The sequence below is a fragment of the Seriola aureovittata genome, chromosome 6, assembly GCF_021018895.1.
Source record: "Seriola aureovittata isolate HTS-2021-v1 ecotype China chromosome 6, ASM2101889v1, whole genome shotgun sequence".
Taxonomy (NCBI): domain Eukaryota; kingdom Metazoa; phylum Chordata; class Actinopteri; order Carangiformes; family Carangidae; genus Seriola; species Seriola aureovittata.
Genome location: NC_079369.1, coordinates 209513 through 225809, shown reverse-complemented (window position 1 = coordinate 225809; position 16297 = coordinate 209513). Strand labels below are relative to the sequence as shown.

Genomic DNA, 16297 nt, shown 5'->3' with positions numbered 1-16297 from the left:
CCCCCCCCCCCCCCCCCCCGAGTCTTTGTCTGAGCTGCAGTCAGGACACAGACCATGACTCCCTCTGCAGGACAGACAGGAAACTGCAGCACTGTAAAACATGTAAAACACTGTTCCTCTGTTCAAACCAGTTACACGAATGTGTGTGTGACACACATATAATAATAATAATAATATAATGACAACAATAATAATAATTACATTAATAGTAATGATGATAATGATATTTAAGTATGAGTGTAGAAAAAGATCTGAACCTGACTCATCACCATTTAATAATGTTACAAAGTAAGAGTCTTGTTTTACAGTGATGCGAGTCCAGAAGTCTGACTGTCTGATTGATTAACTGATCGATGTGCAGAGTTTTGTGATTACACTGAGTAGCTCTGTGACCTTGTATTGATCCTGACATGAGTGATCAGTTTGTGATGACTCGTGGAGTCATGTGACCAGACTCACTTTCAGAGACTGTTTGTTTGTCACCTGTGCAGGTGAAGACTCCACATCACATGATCCTGAACGAGTCCTGGTCTTCTTACTGTTTCCAATCTCCAAGGTTTGGATCTGGTCTCAGTCTCTCAGGTCTTCTCGGTCTCAGTCTTTGATTTAGGACTGGACCAGTTTAAACTGGACTGGTAAATCTGGACTACTATAGTTAAAATGGACTGGTTAAAGTGGACTGGTTGAACTGGACTACTTAAACTGGACTGGTTTAAATTGGAATGGTTAAACTTGACTAGTTAAACTGCACTAGTTAAACTGGACTGGGTTAACTGGACTAGTTAAACTGCACTGGTTAAACTGGAATGGTTAAGGTGGACTGTATGTGGTGACAGAGACATGAAAACAAAGTGAAACAGAAAATGATTTTATTTGTTGCTGTTAAAATAAAGCGACACGCTGATTAAAATGTTTCCCTTCATCAGTAAAGTCTTAATACTTAATACTCAATTAACAAAATAAAAGCCCTCTGCAAACATCAGAAACATGAGTTCAACAGGTTGAAGGCACTTCAGGTTTTTACAAACTGAACTCTGACTTCTGAACTGGACCTGAACTGGACCTAAACCTAATCAACATCTGACTGGTTCTGGTTCCATTTTAACACCTAATTTTTCTGTCTTGGTCCTTGGAGCTTTTATTTTGAAAGTGTCTGTGTGACAGGATGCTGGTGACATCATCATCAGAGGTAAAACTCAATATTAAAAATATTTTCTGATTGATTGATCGATCTGACTGACATTAAACATCCTGACATCAACATTCAGCTGTTTCAACCAATCAGAGCTCTGAACAGTCAGCAGGTGAATCACCTGGACTAGAGGAGGATCAGCTGATGTCCTGACAGCATATCAGCTGACAGATATTCAGAGTCTCGTTTTCAGTAAATCCTTTTTCAGATCAGTTTAATCTGGGTCCTGGACCTGATTAGCCTAGCTTAGCATAAAGACTGGAAGCAGGGGGAAACAGTTAGCCTAGCTTAGCATAAAGACTGGAAGCAGGGGGAAACAGTTAGCCTAGCTTAGCATAAAGACTGGAAGCAGGGGAAAACTGTTAGCCTAGCTCCATCAGAAGAGAAAAACCCACTTTCTCTTCTCTTATTACACAAACACACCTGAACACACTGTCAGCTGGTCTGAGCAAATCTGGTTCAGGCTCCTGTGGTCACTCAGACATGTGAAGTGTCACATGATCTAAACCAACAAGAATTTTTCCCTCACACATGCATGTGATGTACAGTGATGCGTTTTGTGCCACTGGTCAGTGAACGCATCATGACCACAGCTGCTGGTTTTCAGACTATGATCTGGTCCCTGGTCTCTGGTGAACCTGAAGTTTTTAAATTCATGATCAGTTGAGATCAGCTGATCACTAACACACAGGTCAAAGGTCAAATTAAAAATGTTCAGGATCCGTCTCTGTTAGATTCTGGACTCAGGATATAATGACAACAGTCTGCTCAGATACACCTGTTGTCACACACCTGTCATCACTAGTCTTTCAGCTCTGATTTATCTGGAACCAGGATCTGATTCTCCTCCATGAACATGAATCACTCAGTCTATCAAATACCAATCAATAATCAAGAATCTACTAACCATCAGCTATAAACAGAAGACAACTGCTAAACTGGAGTAGTTTAAATTGGACCAGTTAAACTGGGCTGTGTGATGCAGGTGTGTTTTATTAAAATGATTAAAACTGATGCAAGTTAGTTTCCTGTTGATCGACTTATTGATCGATTGATTAATCATTTCAGATCTACTGATCCACCAGAGACAGAGACAGAGACCACACACCCTGAGTTTGTTGCTGACATTCTTCTTCTATCATTATTATGGTCATTTATCATCATTATTGCTGTTGATTAAAAAATAAAAGTCCTTCACACAGAAGTAAACACTGTAACCATGACAACAGAGAAGTCCTCGTCAGCTGATTCTTCTGTTTATCAAAAAATGATCTTCATTAAAACGAAAATAAGTTTCTTCAGTCACAAATATAAAATCTTCTTCTTTATCTAAATAAATCTTCTTCTGCAGACAAACACACGTGTGTACATTACATCATATTTACAGACAGTCTGATTCTGCCTCTCAGTCCTGACGGAGAGTCATCAGCTTCCCTTTGAGCATCCAACACAGGAGGGATTGTGGGTAGTCAGGGAAGATTGTGGGTAATGTGTCTTCAGGTCAGGTGTGTAGTTTTAGTACTGGATGTAGTCAGATTGAAGAGACTGAAACACATGAACAAATTATCACTGTTAAAGCAGCATTACACACTTCACGGGTCAAAGGTCACAGGTCGCTGCTCCTCCTCCTCAGCCACTGAAAACTGATCAGTACTGATCAATTGGCTGCAGACATAGGTTTTCATTAATTATCTCCAGCTCATAACACCTGTCAGACTCACCTCCACCTTCTGCGCTCTAACCTGATTGGCTAAAGTTTGACTTAGTTTTACACTTAGGGGTCAGTTTATTAGGGACAGCAGGTAAACCTGGGGGGAGGGTGGGGGGAGTCTGTTCAGACCTCAGACTCAGATCTGGATCCTTTAACTCAGCAGCAGCTTCATGTTAGTGAGAGTCAGAGTTGTTAATGTGACAGAGAGTCCACAGCCTCAGTAAACAACAACAACAACAACAACCACTTCCCCCTGTGAGTGAGTGAGTGAGTGAGTGAGTGAGTGAGTGAGTGAGTGAGTGAGTGAGAGAATGGAAACATGTTGACATGTAAAAAATGTTCTGACCCCTTCAGAGTACAACCTGTTATTTTTGCTCAGGTTTATCATTAATTATTATTAGTAATTATTATTATTATCATTATTATTATAATTATCTGATTAGTTGTGGAATACTCAGCTGAAATCAGATGTGTCATTTCCTGGTGTCAGAGTGTGATTTTATTTCCTGTGTTTAATGACCAGCTGATCAATCAGGGCGGAGCTCCGTCATTTCAAGAATAAATTCAAACTATAAAAACGAAATATCCAAGTTTGTTGACTTTATTTTTCTGAAGGAGGTTCTGAGCTACTTTCACCTGAACAGGTGAACAGTCATTTATCATCATTATTATTAAGAAAACTAATCACACGTATTGATCACACTGTGTTCAGTGGCACTGAGTTTGAGGGATAGACAGAGAATGATGAAGCAGCTGATGAAGACTGTATCAGGTGATTTTATAGAGAGGAGCCTGTACCTGTGAAAAGGTGCACAGGTGAACAGGTAGAGGTGTAACACCAGGTCCTGATCTGTCCAGTGTGTTAGTGATGTCAGAACAGAGAGAACCAATCATCGGAGAGGGTTGGGCTGAGCTGCTGCTGTGTCAGAGGACTTACAGGTATGGAGCGGCTCAGGTAACGTCCTGACGGGCCCTTCACAGCGCTATAAGGCCCGGGGCCCCTGTAGGCGCCGAAGTCCTGGGGCCCTGGTCGGACGAAGCTTTTCCCTGTGGGGGGCGCTGTGGAGCTGCTGTATGGACCGCTGTTGTTGTTAACCTCGTGCTGCATGCTGCGAAGGCTGTTACCATAGCGACCGAGAGAGGGCGGGACCAGAGTAGAGAGGGCGGGGCTGAGAGACACAGAGGAAGAGGAGGAGGGGGGAGGGGAGGAATAGGGAGTCTTCCTGTTCTCCTCCATGTCTGGGGCGTACAGATCACTGAGAGAGCTGGCCAATCGAGAGCCAAGAGCTGAGCTGGGGGGTAGGGCATCACATACAACACATGACCACCGTGATACATACACACGACAACATACTATGAAAACATCCTGCTGATCCTGGATCAGAAAACACTGATATAAACTCCCGAGTCAACAGGATCAATTCAGGTTTAACAAAGATCTAAACCAGGATCAAGTCAGGTTTAACAAGGATCTAAACCAGGATCAAGTCAGGTTTAAACCAGGATCAAGTCAAGTTTAACAAAGATCTAAAGGAGGATCAAGTCAAGTTTAAACCAGGATCAAGTCAGGTTTAACAAAGATCTAAACCAGGATCAAGTCAGGTTTAAACCAGGATCAAGTCAAGTTTAACAAAGATCTAAATTAGGATCAAGTTAAGTTTAAACCAGGATCAAGTAAAGTTTAACCAAGATCTAAACCAGGATCAAGTCAGGTTTAAACCAGGATCAAGTCAAGTTTAACAAAGATCTAAATTAGGATCAAGTTAAGTTTAAACCAGGATCAAGTCAAGTTTAACCAAGATCTAAGCAGGATCAAGTCAGGTTTAAACCAGGATCAAGTCAGATTTAAGAAAGACTTTGGTTAAACTTAAGAAGAGGTGATGAAGAGGAGCGGGAGTGAGACAGGAAGCTGGTGGTGACACTGACCTCCTGATGTTTGACGCTGACGATGAAGGACTTCTCCCGATCCTCTTGGCTGCAGCAGAAGCAGAGGATGCTGGGAACTTGGAGGACTTGAGAGGGGAGGAGGGGCCCTGACACGCCCCCATTGACAACCTGAAAACACACACACAAACACGTTATTGGTCTAAAACATCAGGATAAATAATGTGGTTCTTCTGGTCAGATCATGGTCAGACCTCAGAGACCTGCTGCTGGTTTGGACACTGCAGAGCTCTGAATGTAACCACAGGAACCTGGTCCTGGATCCGGACTATGATGAGCAGACAGGGTGAACAACTAAAGAGTGGAGTTGTACGTGATTATGTCTTCTGTGTGATGACACTACAGCTTCAGGGTCAGAGGTGAGAGGTTGGAGTTGACTGGTACCTGAGCGGCTGAGAGGCTGATCTACTGTGAATCTTCATCTCCTCCACTCTGAAAGAAAATAGTCACTTTATATCCACATGTCAGACATGAGTCACTCTGAAATCTACCAGCTGCTCCATTAATTTCTGGTACCTCAGAGCGCCGGTTGTGGCGGGGCGGGGGGGCCGCCGGCTCTTTAAAGCTCTCAGTTTGTCTCCCTGGGTCAGACCCAGACCACTGTCCGTGACTTCAGTCTGGAAGAGAAAACAAAAACACCATATGAGAGAGAGGGTGTGTGTGTGTGTGTGTGAGTGTGAGTGAGTGTGAGTGTGAGTGTGACCTCCTGCAGATGGTCAGAGCTCGGAGATCTGCACATGTTGCTGTTGTGGGTGGGGTTTAAAGTAAGGTCGTCCATACTGGTGATGAGGTGAGACACCACCCTCTCCTCCAGCATCTTGGCCTTCTGGGAACGTTCGCTGTCTCCTAGTAACCACAGTGCTGCCTGCTTCCTGTGAACACATACACAGGGTCAGGTGACCTCAACTAGACCATCACAGCTGTTAGATCATATCTGTGATGTCACAGTCAGCTGATGATTAGCTGTGATCAGTGTTCAACCACTTGAAGAAGCAGAAGAAAAAGAAGATGCAGAAGAAGAAGCAGTAGAAGAAGAAGAAGAAGAAGATGAAACAGAAGAAGCAGTAGTAGAAGAAAAAGAAGGAGGAGTAGAAGAAGAAGAAGACGCAGAAGCAGCATAAAAAGAAGACGAAGAGCGGATGGAGTCTCTGAATGTGGTTTATGAGAGAGCATAGAGGATTAGGTCAAGTGAGACCTGCACCTGTGCATAATGCTGACCATTTCCTGTTTCTCTGCCAATAAATCAAAACCTGGCTCCTCCCTCACTGACCACAAACACCCAATCAGAGAGACTCACTCTTCCAGGAAGTTCTGCTGTGGTCCAATCACAGAGCCCGGTCTGCAGATCCTGATCCAGGCGATGGCCTCACCTGCCGTGAAGCGGTAATGCTTCATCAGGTAACAGCCAATCAGAGTGCCCGTCCTGCCCAGACCAGCTGACAGAGACAGAGAGAAATAGACAGAGTCATAGACAGGTCAGAGTCAGCCACAAAGGCATAGTCAGAGAGAGTTAGAGTCAGAGACAGAGACATAGACAGAGTCAGAGAAAGAGTCAGAGACAGAAACATTGACAGAGTCAGAGTTAGAGTCAGAGACACTGACAGAGTCAGAGACAGAAACATAGACAGAGTCATCTTTGTACAATAATCAGTTAACTAGAAAATTCCAGGGAAATTTTGAGTGCCACGGGGGCTACTGCCGGGATGAGTACATGATTTATTTCCAGTGTTCAAAAGTCACCCTGATCATATTCTGGTTTTGAGAAATGTCTTGATATAAAAGACTCTGATATAAAACAATGTCACATCCCTCCATCATGTATTATGTGGGAAATATCTCATATTCTGTCTTGTTTTTTTTAATAAAACAAGAGGCAACATGTCTTCAAACTGGCATTTAAAGGGTTAAAATCCTGAAAACTAATAAACATTTGGTAGGTTTGAGCAGAACTGAAGTGGTTTAAGAGATTTATGCAAAAAAAGCAGAAAAAAATATTGATATATGATGATTTTATAGCATTTTCTTTGTGTGTCCTTTTTTGGACGCGAGGAACCCCAGAGGGTACAAAATGTGTTACCAGTGTATAATAGACCTGTAACAGTAACTGACATTAGATTTTAAAAATATGTCAAAAAAGACACTTTCTTGCAGAAATCCATACCTTCAGCTGTAACACAGCCAAAATGATCAGCAAATCAAAAAAGAAAAGTGAAGAAAATGTCCAAAAAAGGACAGAGGGACCCCTGAGGGTTAATAAATCCCATGAACCGCTATTTAAATTACCACTATTATGTTTTTTTCTGTGCTAAATTTAACATTACTGAGGAGGAGAGCGACTAGAAGTGACAGCGAGAGAGGGCTAGTAGCTTCTCCTCTCCTCTGTCTCAGCGGAGACCGTCACAACTTCATTCACTCTTTTAACAAAACAAAACAAAAAGCAACGAAGGAAGCAGTAAATGGACTTACATATTTAAGACCTAACTAAATGTAATTTAAGACCTAACATGCGGCTAATGTAAAGCTAGCAGAGCTTGGAGAGTTGGTTATCTGGTTGCTAGGCGCACGCACACAGGTCAGGAGCTGCCGTTGCCATGGCAATGTGAAAATCTGCCCAGAATTTGGCTTCTACGTGGCTTCAAACAACTGCAAATTATGAGAAAACCGTTACTTCTTTTCATAAACCGAAAACACAGTGACAGACACTGAAGCCAGAAGTTTCTACAGTCTCTATTTTATTCAGATATTCCTTAAAATGAGTGCGTAAGCTCAGTGCGAAGACAGAGTGAGATTCTTTTGAAAAAAAAAGACGATTACATTAGGTGTCAATGAGAGTGAGACAGGTATTGCTGCCGGACTCGGCACCCCCGTTTAAATTTTGTGCAGACCCTGCCTGTCAAAGTTACATTTGATGAATCCCAACAACTATGTCTACATTTTCAGAAAGAATTATTTGTCTCCTTTTTACGGTTTGGCCGCGAGCTCGAGTTAAAAATAAAAATAAAGGTTATTTTTTACTGCTTCACGCACTCTAGCCAACTGACGCTTTCACTCTAACTCTGAAGAAAAAGTGATTTGCACTCCTCCTTTGAGTGCTCACAGTTTGAAAAGTTTACATGTTATGTAAAAACAGTTCCTGTCTTTTTGAGAGAGCAGAAGTTTTCCTCCGTTTTATAGTTTGAATCACATTTCTACGTGCAGGTATGAGAGAGCTGGGTGACTCAGAAAAAAAGGTGAAATTTTGTAGAAAAAAGGTGAAATTTTGTAGAAAAAAGGTGAAATTTTGTAGAAAAAAGGTGAAATTTTGTGTGTTTCTAAAGAAAATTCCAATGCATTCCTAATGAATTATTTATTCCCAGTTTTTTGGGAATAACTTTGGGAAAAATTCGGAATTTTAACACCAAAAGTCATAGCATCTCTTTCGGGATCAAGACGCACATTTTGATGTATATATTACTGGGGTTTTCTCAAAGCTGCGTGACGAGTTACGCGCCAAAATTTGGTGGAAGAATAATAATAAGCCCGAAGGAATATTAATAGTCCGCCCCGCCCCGAGGCCTCGGAGCTGAGCACCCGTGGCACTAATTAAAAACTGTGCTGATCAGCGTTGTATTAACAGTGAGCTGCAGCTCTGGACAGGACGTCCTCACCTTTGCAGTGGACGGCCACAGCTCCGTCTGTGCGCTCGCTGACGTGCAGGAAGCGGCGTGTGATGATGTCACTGGGCGTGCTGCCGTCGAGGAAGAAGAGGTCGTAGTGGTCGAAGCCGGCGTCGCTGAAACGTTTGGATTCATAGATCTTCTTGTTGAGGCGGACGACAGTCGTCACATTGTGTTTCCTGAAGTACGGGAAGTAAGCCTCGGGGGCGTGGAGAGGGTAACCTGCAGGGGGCAGGGCCAGCACAGGTGTTACAGCTGAGGCTACATCTACACTTCTACGTTTTCGTTTTAAAACGTATTGACTTTTGCTACGTTTTCCACTCCTGTCAACACGACCCTGGTGTCTTTGAACACCGAAAACAGAGACTTTCGTAAACTCTGCTGGAGCTGTTTTATTTTGAAAACTCTGGGGTTGTGTTTTATTTTGAAAACTCTGGGGTTGTGTTTTAAAATAAAAACGTAGTGTGAGTTCAGACAGCATAAATCAAAGAACATGTCCACAGTCTGTCTTCAGTCTCAGTCTGTCGGACGCAGCTCGTCTCTGAACTCACCGTTCTCTACTTTAGTTTTAGGATGAGGCCCACTGAAGGCAAGAAACTTCCCCGGGACGATCCAGTTCAGGTCTCCGTTCTCGACCCGCTGTGAACAGACAGAGACCATATCAGACCCAAAAACTAAAGACAGGACATGTGGACAGACTCAAGACTGAGAGGAGGACAAACAGGACTGAGGTCTAGTAAACAGTAGCTGTCTGCTGGTGTGAAAAGTACACTGATCCTCCTGAGGGGGGTGCTGCAGTCCCTCTCTGCAGTCCCTGAACACTGAGACCTGGACCACCTAAAGATGTCACGTCTCCTTCAGTTTCTCTTCGGATCAATTGTTTCTTATTTTCTCTCATCTAGTTTTCTGTTCTGTGGTCATCACAAGTCTGGACTGAGTCTGGTGAAGGTCTGTAAGTCTCTGCTGGTTTCCAGAGGTCGACTTCTTCTTCTTCTGTCTAAATAATTGATGAGTGTGCAAGAGGAGGACTGACTGCTGCTGGTGTCATTCTGTGCAGGTGATCCAGCAGCCAGTGCTGGTTTTTACCTCGTAGTGTTCGTACTCGTCCACGTCGAAGGTCTCGAAGTCAAAGAAACCGTGCTGCAGAGCCTGAAACACACCGGCACACTCACTCAACAACAAGAACCAGAACACAGCAGCTGCTTGATCATCAGCTGATCACACCTGCTCAGTTTCATCAGGGCTGACAAACAGCTGTTACAGACAGGAGACGTCACTTCATGTTTTCATTCGTTCTCCTGTTGATTGGCTGCACACACGCGCACACACACACACACACACACACACACACACACACACACACACACGTTATGTAACATGTTGGTTCAGTCTGTAAATGTTTGTGTGAACTCCATTATTATTCATCTTGACTTAAACACAGTCGGTCTCTTCTGTCTCTAGGGTGTCTCTCAGTCTAAACAATAACAAAAGACAGAGTCTGGTGATGTCATGAAGCAGTGGGGGATTATGGGAGTTATTCTCTGAATAAAACAGATTCGCACTGAAGCTCTTCAGTGTACACAGACATCTCTGAGCTGTGTCAATTTTTCCTCTGATGACTCGATGACTTGAGTTGAAAAACACCAAGGTGTAAAAAATGAATCTTAAAATCTCACCTTCCTGATTCCCTGAAGACAGTCCAGCAGAGTCAGGCTGTAGCTGCACTTTCCAAAGGACGCGTCCCTGTACAGAGAAAGAGAGAGACAAAGAGAGAGAGAGAGAGAGAGACAGAACCAGAGAGACAGAAAGAGAGACAGACAGAAACAGACAGAACCAGAGAGACAGAAACAGAGAGACAGAGAGAGAGACAGACAGAAACAGAGAGACAGAGAGAGAGACAGACAGAACCAGAGAGACAGAAACAGAGACAGACAGAAACAGAGAGACAGACAGAAACAGAGAGAGACAGAGAGAGAGACAGACAGAAACAGAGAGACAGATACAGAGACAGAAACAGAGAGAGACAGAGAGAGAGAAAGAGACAGACAGAACCAGAGAGACAGAGAGAGAGACAGAGAGAGAGGGACAGAATTGATGTATCGATCTGTGACCAGGAGCAGCTGAACAAACTGCAGCTGTGAAACCCCACTGAGCAGAGCAGAGGGATTCATGATGATTACTGATGATTTTTGGTGATTATTGATAATCCACCAACAAGTTTTAACCTCTTCTTCTTAAACCCTGAAAAACCTTTTGTTTTGAGGAGGAGCTGCAGCTGACAGTTAGAGCTCTGACTGTCAGCTGCAGCAGGTCCAGGACCAGCAGCAACCTCAGACTGACTAACCTTTACAGCTCATAGACATCAGCTGATGATATCAGACCACACCTGTACAGGTGTGTGTTCACCTTCTGTCAACACACACACAGATTCAGGCTTCCATTGTGTCTCAAACAGGAAGTTCACTCCATTTAAATGGCTGCATGTTCACTGTAACATAAACAAGTGTTTCATTCTGCTCTCAGCCAATCAGTGCAAACCTCACAGCAGGGGGCGTGTCCTCCTCATCACACAGAGGAACAGAGTCGCTCTGCTGTTATATAACCACTAAATGTGTGTGACAACAAAGAGCCCTTTATCCTCAACACACACACACACACACACACACACACACACACACACACACACACACACACACACACACACACACACACACACACACACACACACACACACACACACACACACACACCTTTCAGTTTGAGCCTCAGAAACAAACTGAAGCTTTAAACTAACTTTATTCTTCCAGTCACAGACTCACCTGAAGGGCAGGTAGGAGGCATTTGATCCAGAGATCAGAGATCTGTAGGCTTCTTCTGGTGTTTTCTTCAGGTAGATCACCTGACACAAAGTCAGAACCAGCTTCACATGTTTAGACTGTTTACACAGGTTATTACAGGTAAACGTTATGAGTCACAGTAAATATTCAATCATTTAAACATGACAAACAGTGAGTGATCAGTGAAGGCTGCTATTGCTAACACACTTTAGTTTCAGGTTACATCCCTGTTTATCCAGAGTCATATAAAATATGAACCATTTGTGTGAAGTCTTGAGTAATGGCTAAAAGGTGATGTCTGACCTTGACCTTTGACCTAGCCACCAAAATGTCCTTCACTCCAGGGGAATGTTTTTACCAGATGTGAACTAGTTCCCTGGAGGCGTTATGGAGATAACACGTTCTAAAGACCAACACTGTGATTTGTGAGGTCACCTGATCGTGGACTCTGCGCATGGACCGGAAGAGCAAGTGTGTACTCACAGCGTATCCTCCGATCAGCACGGCAGCATTGGATCTCTTCCTCTGGTCGAAGCTTGTATAGTGAACAATTCGCTTCCTGGTCAGAGTGAAGGACTGCAGAGAAGAAGAAGACGAGCAGCAGTGATTGGACAACAGGTCAGTCAATCGAACCACCAACAACCATCACAGTAACGAGTCTGAAGATGTCACACTGGGACACATTGTTATGACCTTCAGTAGATCGTGTGATGAGCTGGTTAGAGCAGAAATAACTGACGTCCTGCTGCTGATTCTCACAGTGACCTGTCTCTTCTCATTAGTGTCTGACTGCAGCTCATACATCACCCACAGTGACATCACACTCATCCTCAGTGCTGCTCGATGGAAACTTTAATCTGTCCTGACTTTCACCTGTCCACCTCTAACTTTTACACAACCAATGAAATGACGAGGCCGACGACTAACGAGGTAGGACTCGTTATGTTGAAGGAGAACTCTGTCATTGTGTTTACTCACTTTATTACAGGACATAACAGGGACAGAGTCTACAGTCTGAGCAGATGCTACAGAGCTCTAACTCACCAGGTTCTCTTCTCTAGAGTCACCTCCTCCACTCTGACTAGTTTCAGGTTACATCCGTTTCATTTGTGTGAAACTTTGTCATAATTTCTGTGTAACGTCTTGAGTAATGGCTAAAAGGTGTTTTCTGAGGTTACCTTGACCTTTGATCTTTAGCCACAAAATTCTAATCAGTTCATCCTGGAGTGTAGATGAATGTTTGTGCCAAATTTGAAGAAGTTCTGTCAAGACGTTACTGAGATATCATGTTTATGAGAACGGGACGTACTTACGGACAACCTGAAAACAAATTGGCTGCTGCTCTGACTGTCGCTGGACAGAGGAATAACAAACACCTCGGTGAGATGATATGAATAGTGTCTGTTGCTAGGTAACAGACATTAATGATGATAACTGATGTTATGTTTTAGATCAGATTCCTGAGGTTAGTCAGGATTTACTCCTGAGAGTATGGAAGCCTGTAGGGGACAGTATTCAACAGCATTATGATCTCCACGTGTTTGTGTTGTGAGTAAAAATGAAAATTTAATTATCATCTTCATCATCATGATCATCACCATCATTTTCATCATCTCCATCATCACTATCATCTTCAGACTCTGAGCTGTGTCTCAGGTGTTTCAACCTTATATACAATATACACACACACACACCACACACACACACACACACACACACACACACACACACGCTCCACTGTGACTAAATGAGTTGAAGCAGTGAGAAGGTTGTTCTTCAGGTTATTAAATTCCTGCAGCACTTGAAGGCAGCAGAACACACGTTACACTATTCCCTCTGTTCACCTGTATAAAGTCACCTGAGAGACGACACCTGCTCAATCTGTTGTGGGATGGTCTGAGTCTGATGTTGTGTAATGCTGCGCCTGCCCTGTTGCATTCTAGGCATTCCTGCTGAGGGCATGTCAGCAGCGGAAACTCACCTTCAGCTTCTTGTTGAGTTTGCAGCAGTATCGGTACAACATGGCCAGATTCAGAGGACCGAAGTCTGCGTAGAAGCTGGACACAGAGACACAGTCAGTCAACATGAGACCTGAACCACACAGTCCAGGACCAGCTCTCTGGTTTAATCCTGGACTCACATGACACTGATCTCAGACCTGCAGTTTAATCTTCAATTAAAATAAATCCTCTCTGTTGCAGATCTGCTGTGTGTGTGTGTGTGTGTGTGTGTGTGTGTGTGTGTGTGTGTCTGCATGTGCATGTGTGTTCATGTTTCCATAACAACAGCTGTGATAACTTTTCAAACTCTGTAACAAATTCTAATCAGATTATTATCATTGATGAATCTGTTGATTAGTTTTATAATGATTGTTCAGTTAATCCACTGTGACTCAGAATCAGGAGGTTTATTAATAAATTAAATCAATCATCACACCTAATGAGCTTTCACTTCCTGCCTGTTCAAGTTTCACCAAAATAAAAAGCACATGGCAGAAAAACAGTTGTAGCTCACAGAGAGCTCACTGACTCCATGGTAACATATATCCCCCCCCAGAGCATGATGGGACCTGTAATTTAAAAACTACTAATGAAAGTAAGAAGAAAGTGTAACAATCGATCATATTATATTTGTTCACTGTCTCATCAACGTATTCACTGTGCTTACATTCAACCAATCAGAGTGTCCTCACACAGAGAGTCTGGACATTATACAGGATCATATCACATCTGCAGCATCGTCTATGACTGTACCCAGAATGCAGTGCAGCAGGTTAACATCATGTGATCGACTTACTTCTCGTAGAGGAACTCATCATCAGTGCAGAAGTAGTGCGTGTTGGCTGTGCTCTTCGGTTTACTGCGTAACGTGGCGAAGTACAGACGCTCTGATGGAGACAAAGAGGGGGCAGTCTAAATATAATATAAATAAATCGAAATATAATGTATAATAATAATAATAATAGTAATAAACTCTATAAAAACAACACGTCTGGAGCAAACTGAAATTTTTTATTTTGTCGTTACTGAGACTGAACGCATTTTTATTCCTGAGCAGATCAAACACAACAGAACAGAGATCAACAATCAAGTAAGAAACTTTTCTTTGACAAAGAAATCTGTTGTAAATATCAACACTAATTAATTATTTCACTATTGTTATTGATTAATCTTTGAATATTATTTATCATTGTTTTCATTTTCTCGATAATCTCTGACTACCTGTCAATATATTGAAATATTCCAATATAAAGTAAAGCTTTCACACTCAACTGTTTATCAATACTGTAATCAATCAATTAACTGTATAACTGTGTAATATCCATTCCATTCATTCACTGGAGGTCACCTGCTGTTTATATCCAGCTGTTCACGCTGTGTTCTGTTCTCACCTGCAGTTACCATGGCAATGTGCTCATCAACCCAACTGTTAACTCTTCCTTTTTTTATTAATCTCATTATCTTCATTAAACTCTTTGACGCACTTGTTTCTATCATTAATAACTTAATTTTTAATCTCTTATCTTCTCTCACTCTAACTTCTTTACTCATAAACTATTTATTAAACTCCTTACTCAAACCTTTATTAAACTCTTGTCTCACTTTATCTTCTTTACATTTGATAAAGTCTTGATTTATGAAAAGTCTTTTTCACTTTAACATTATTCTAACTCTTATAAACTCTTTATTAAACTTCGATCTACTTTCACTTAACTATTTTATCTTTATTGAAATCCGTTTTATTTTACCTTTGATAAACCCTTTATAATTATTAAACTCTTAATATTATTATTAATTTTTGTCTCACTTTCATTTTATTTTACCTTTGATAAACTCTTTATATTTATAAAAAACTCCTTAATATTATGATTAATTATTGTCTCACTTTAACATTGTTTTACCTTTGATAAGCTCAGCAGCTCCCAGCAGCTCCGGGTCCTCGCTCATCCTGAACAGGGCCGACAGGATTGGGGAGTGCCGGACTCCCTCCCCCGTCATGGACCCCCCCTCCTTCCACAGCCTCAGAAACTTTACAAACTGCTAACAGCTAGCAGCTAGCAGCTAGCAAGATAGCAGCAGCCGAACGCAGACTGTTTATAAAGTTTAAAACTTTGTCCTCGGTTTCCCATTAGTCACTGCGACAGATCTTCACGCGCGGAGGAACCTTGCCTACCGGTTTCGTTGTTTGTTTTTCCGTTTTTTTATCCGGTAAATCTTCCCGGGTTAGCATGTTAGCATATAAGCACACCAACGGCTTGACGATGCTCCCGGAGTCTGCAACTCTGATTGAGGAATCCCTCTTTAAGACACGTTACCATAGCGACGGGAACCGCTCCCACAGCAACCACAGCCAATCAGCAACCACAACGCACCGTGCTGCCTTCATGGTCGGCAGGGAAACAGGAGTGATGTGGCTTTCAGATATCGACAGGAACAAACGGATTTTACAGAACTTTTACAGTGAAGTTATACAAGAGTTTTCTTCGTCTGATTATTGAGGTTTATTCACCGTTTCTTAATATGACGGAGCCGTTTTTAAAGCATTCATAACATAAAAATACAGCTTATATTTATTTATGTATTTATTCGTTTAGTTATTTATTTACTTATTTTCAGGTTTTTCAGTCTCTGATGAAGACAAATACGAAAACAAAAATCTACTCTGTTTCTTTTGTTACTTGTTTACTTTTCTTCTTTCTCTACACCTCAGTGAAATGACTCGTCCTGTTGCGGTCAGTGCTACTTACTTTCAGTTTTGGACCTGACCAAATAGACCTGCTGAATGTGGACACTGGGAAATTCTTGAAAACAGGTTATTTGTCTTTGGAACAGGTGGATTGATTGAACCTGGTTGGCTGATTCTAGGACATCAGACTGCAGGTTCAGATGGCGGTTTAGATCCTGGATTAGTCCTTCAAAGTGTGCTGACCCTCAAACTCACCTGCGATCAGAGAGAT

The 16297-nt window shown here is 42.4% G+C and overlaps 1 protein-coding gene across 2 annotated transcripts; it reads right to left on the bottom strand.

The window, feature by feature from the left end:
- Positions 1-852: 852 nt before the first annotated feature.
- On the bottom strand, positions 853-15630 carry cdc14ab (cell division cycle 14Ab). 2 transcript variants are annotated; one of them, XM_056379357.1, is made up of 16 exons: positions 15242-15628; positions 14137-14227; positions 13322-13397; positions 11824-11916; positions 11323-11402; positions 10180-10246; positions 9590-9652; positions 9055-9142; positions 8495-8725; positions 6145-6283; positions 5551-5719; positions 5364-5464; positions 5232-5279; positions 4830-4958; positions 3841-4195; positions 853-2737 (listed from the first exon to the last, which is right to left on the bottom strand). In XM_056379357.1, exons 1-16 carry the CDS (start codon positions 15336-15338, stop codon positions 2708-2710), a joined length of 1857 nt encoding a protein of 618 aa, XP_056235332.1. In that variant the 5' UTR covers positions 15339-15628; the 3' UTR covers positions 853-2707. The 2 variants fall into 2 exon arrangements, with proteins under 2 accessions (XP_056235332.1, XP_056235333.1); XM_056379358.1 differs by lacking the exon at positions 3841-4195 and having other exon boundaries at positions 15242-15630.
- Between the last annotated feature and the right edge of the window lie 667 nt (positions 15631-16297).

What these genes read in the sequence shown, in the direction of transcription:
- cdc14ab (XM_056379357.1), bottom strand. Translation starts at nt 15,338, where the DNA reads ATGACGGGGGAGGGAGTCCGGCACTCCCCAATCCTGTCGGCCCTGTTC. An exon ending in AACTCAACAAGAAGCTGAAG is followed by an intron (nt 11,917 to 13,321) that starts GTGAGTTTCCGC and finishes TCTTCTCTGCAG; the next exon opens with TCCTTCACTCTGACCAGGAA. An exon ending in GTCTTCAGGGAATCAGGAAG is followed by an intron (nt 9,653 to 10,179) that starts GTGAGATTTTAA and finishes GGTGTGTTTCAG; the next exon opens with GCTCTGCAGCACGGTTTCTT.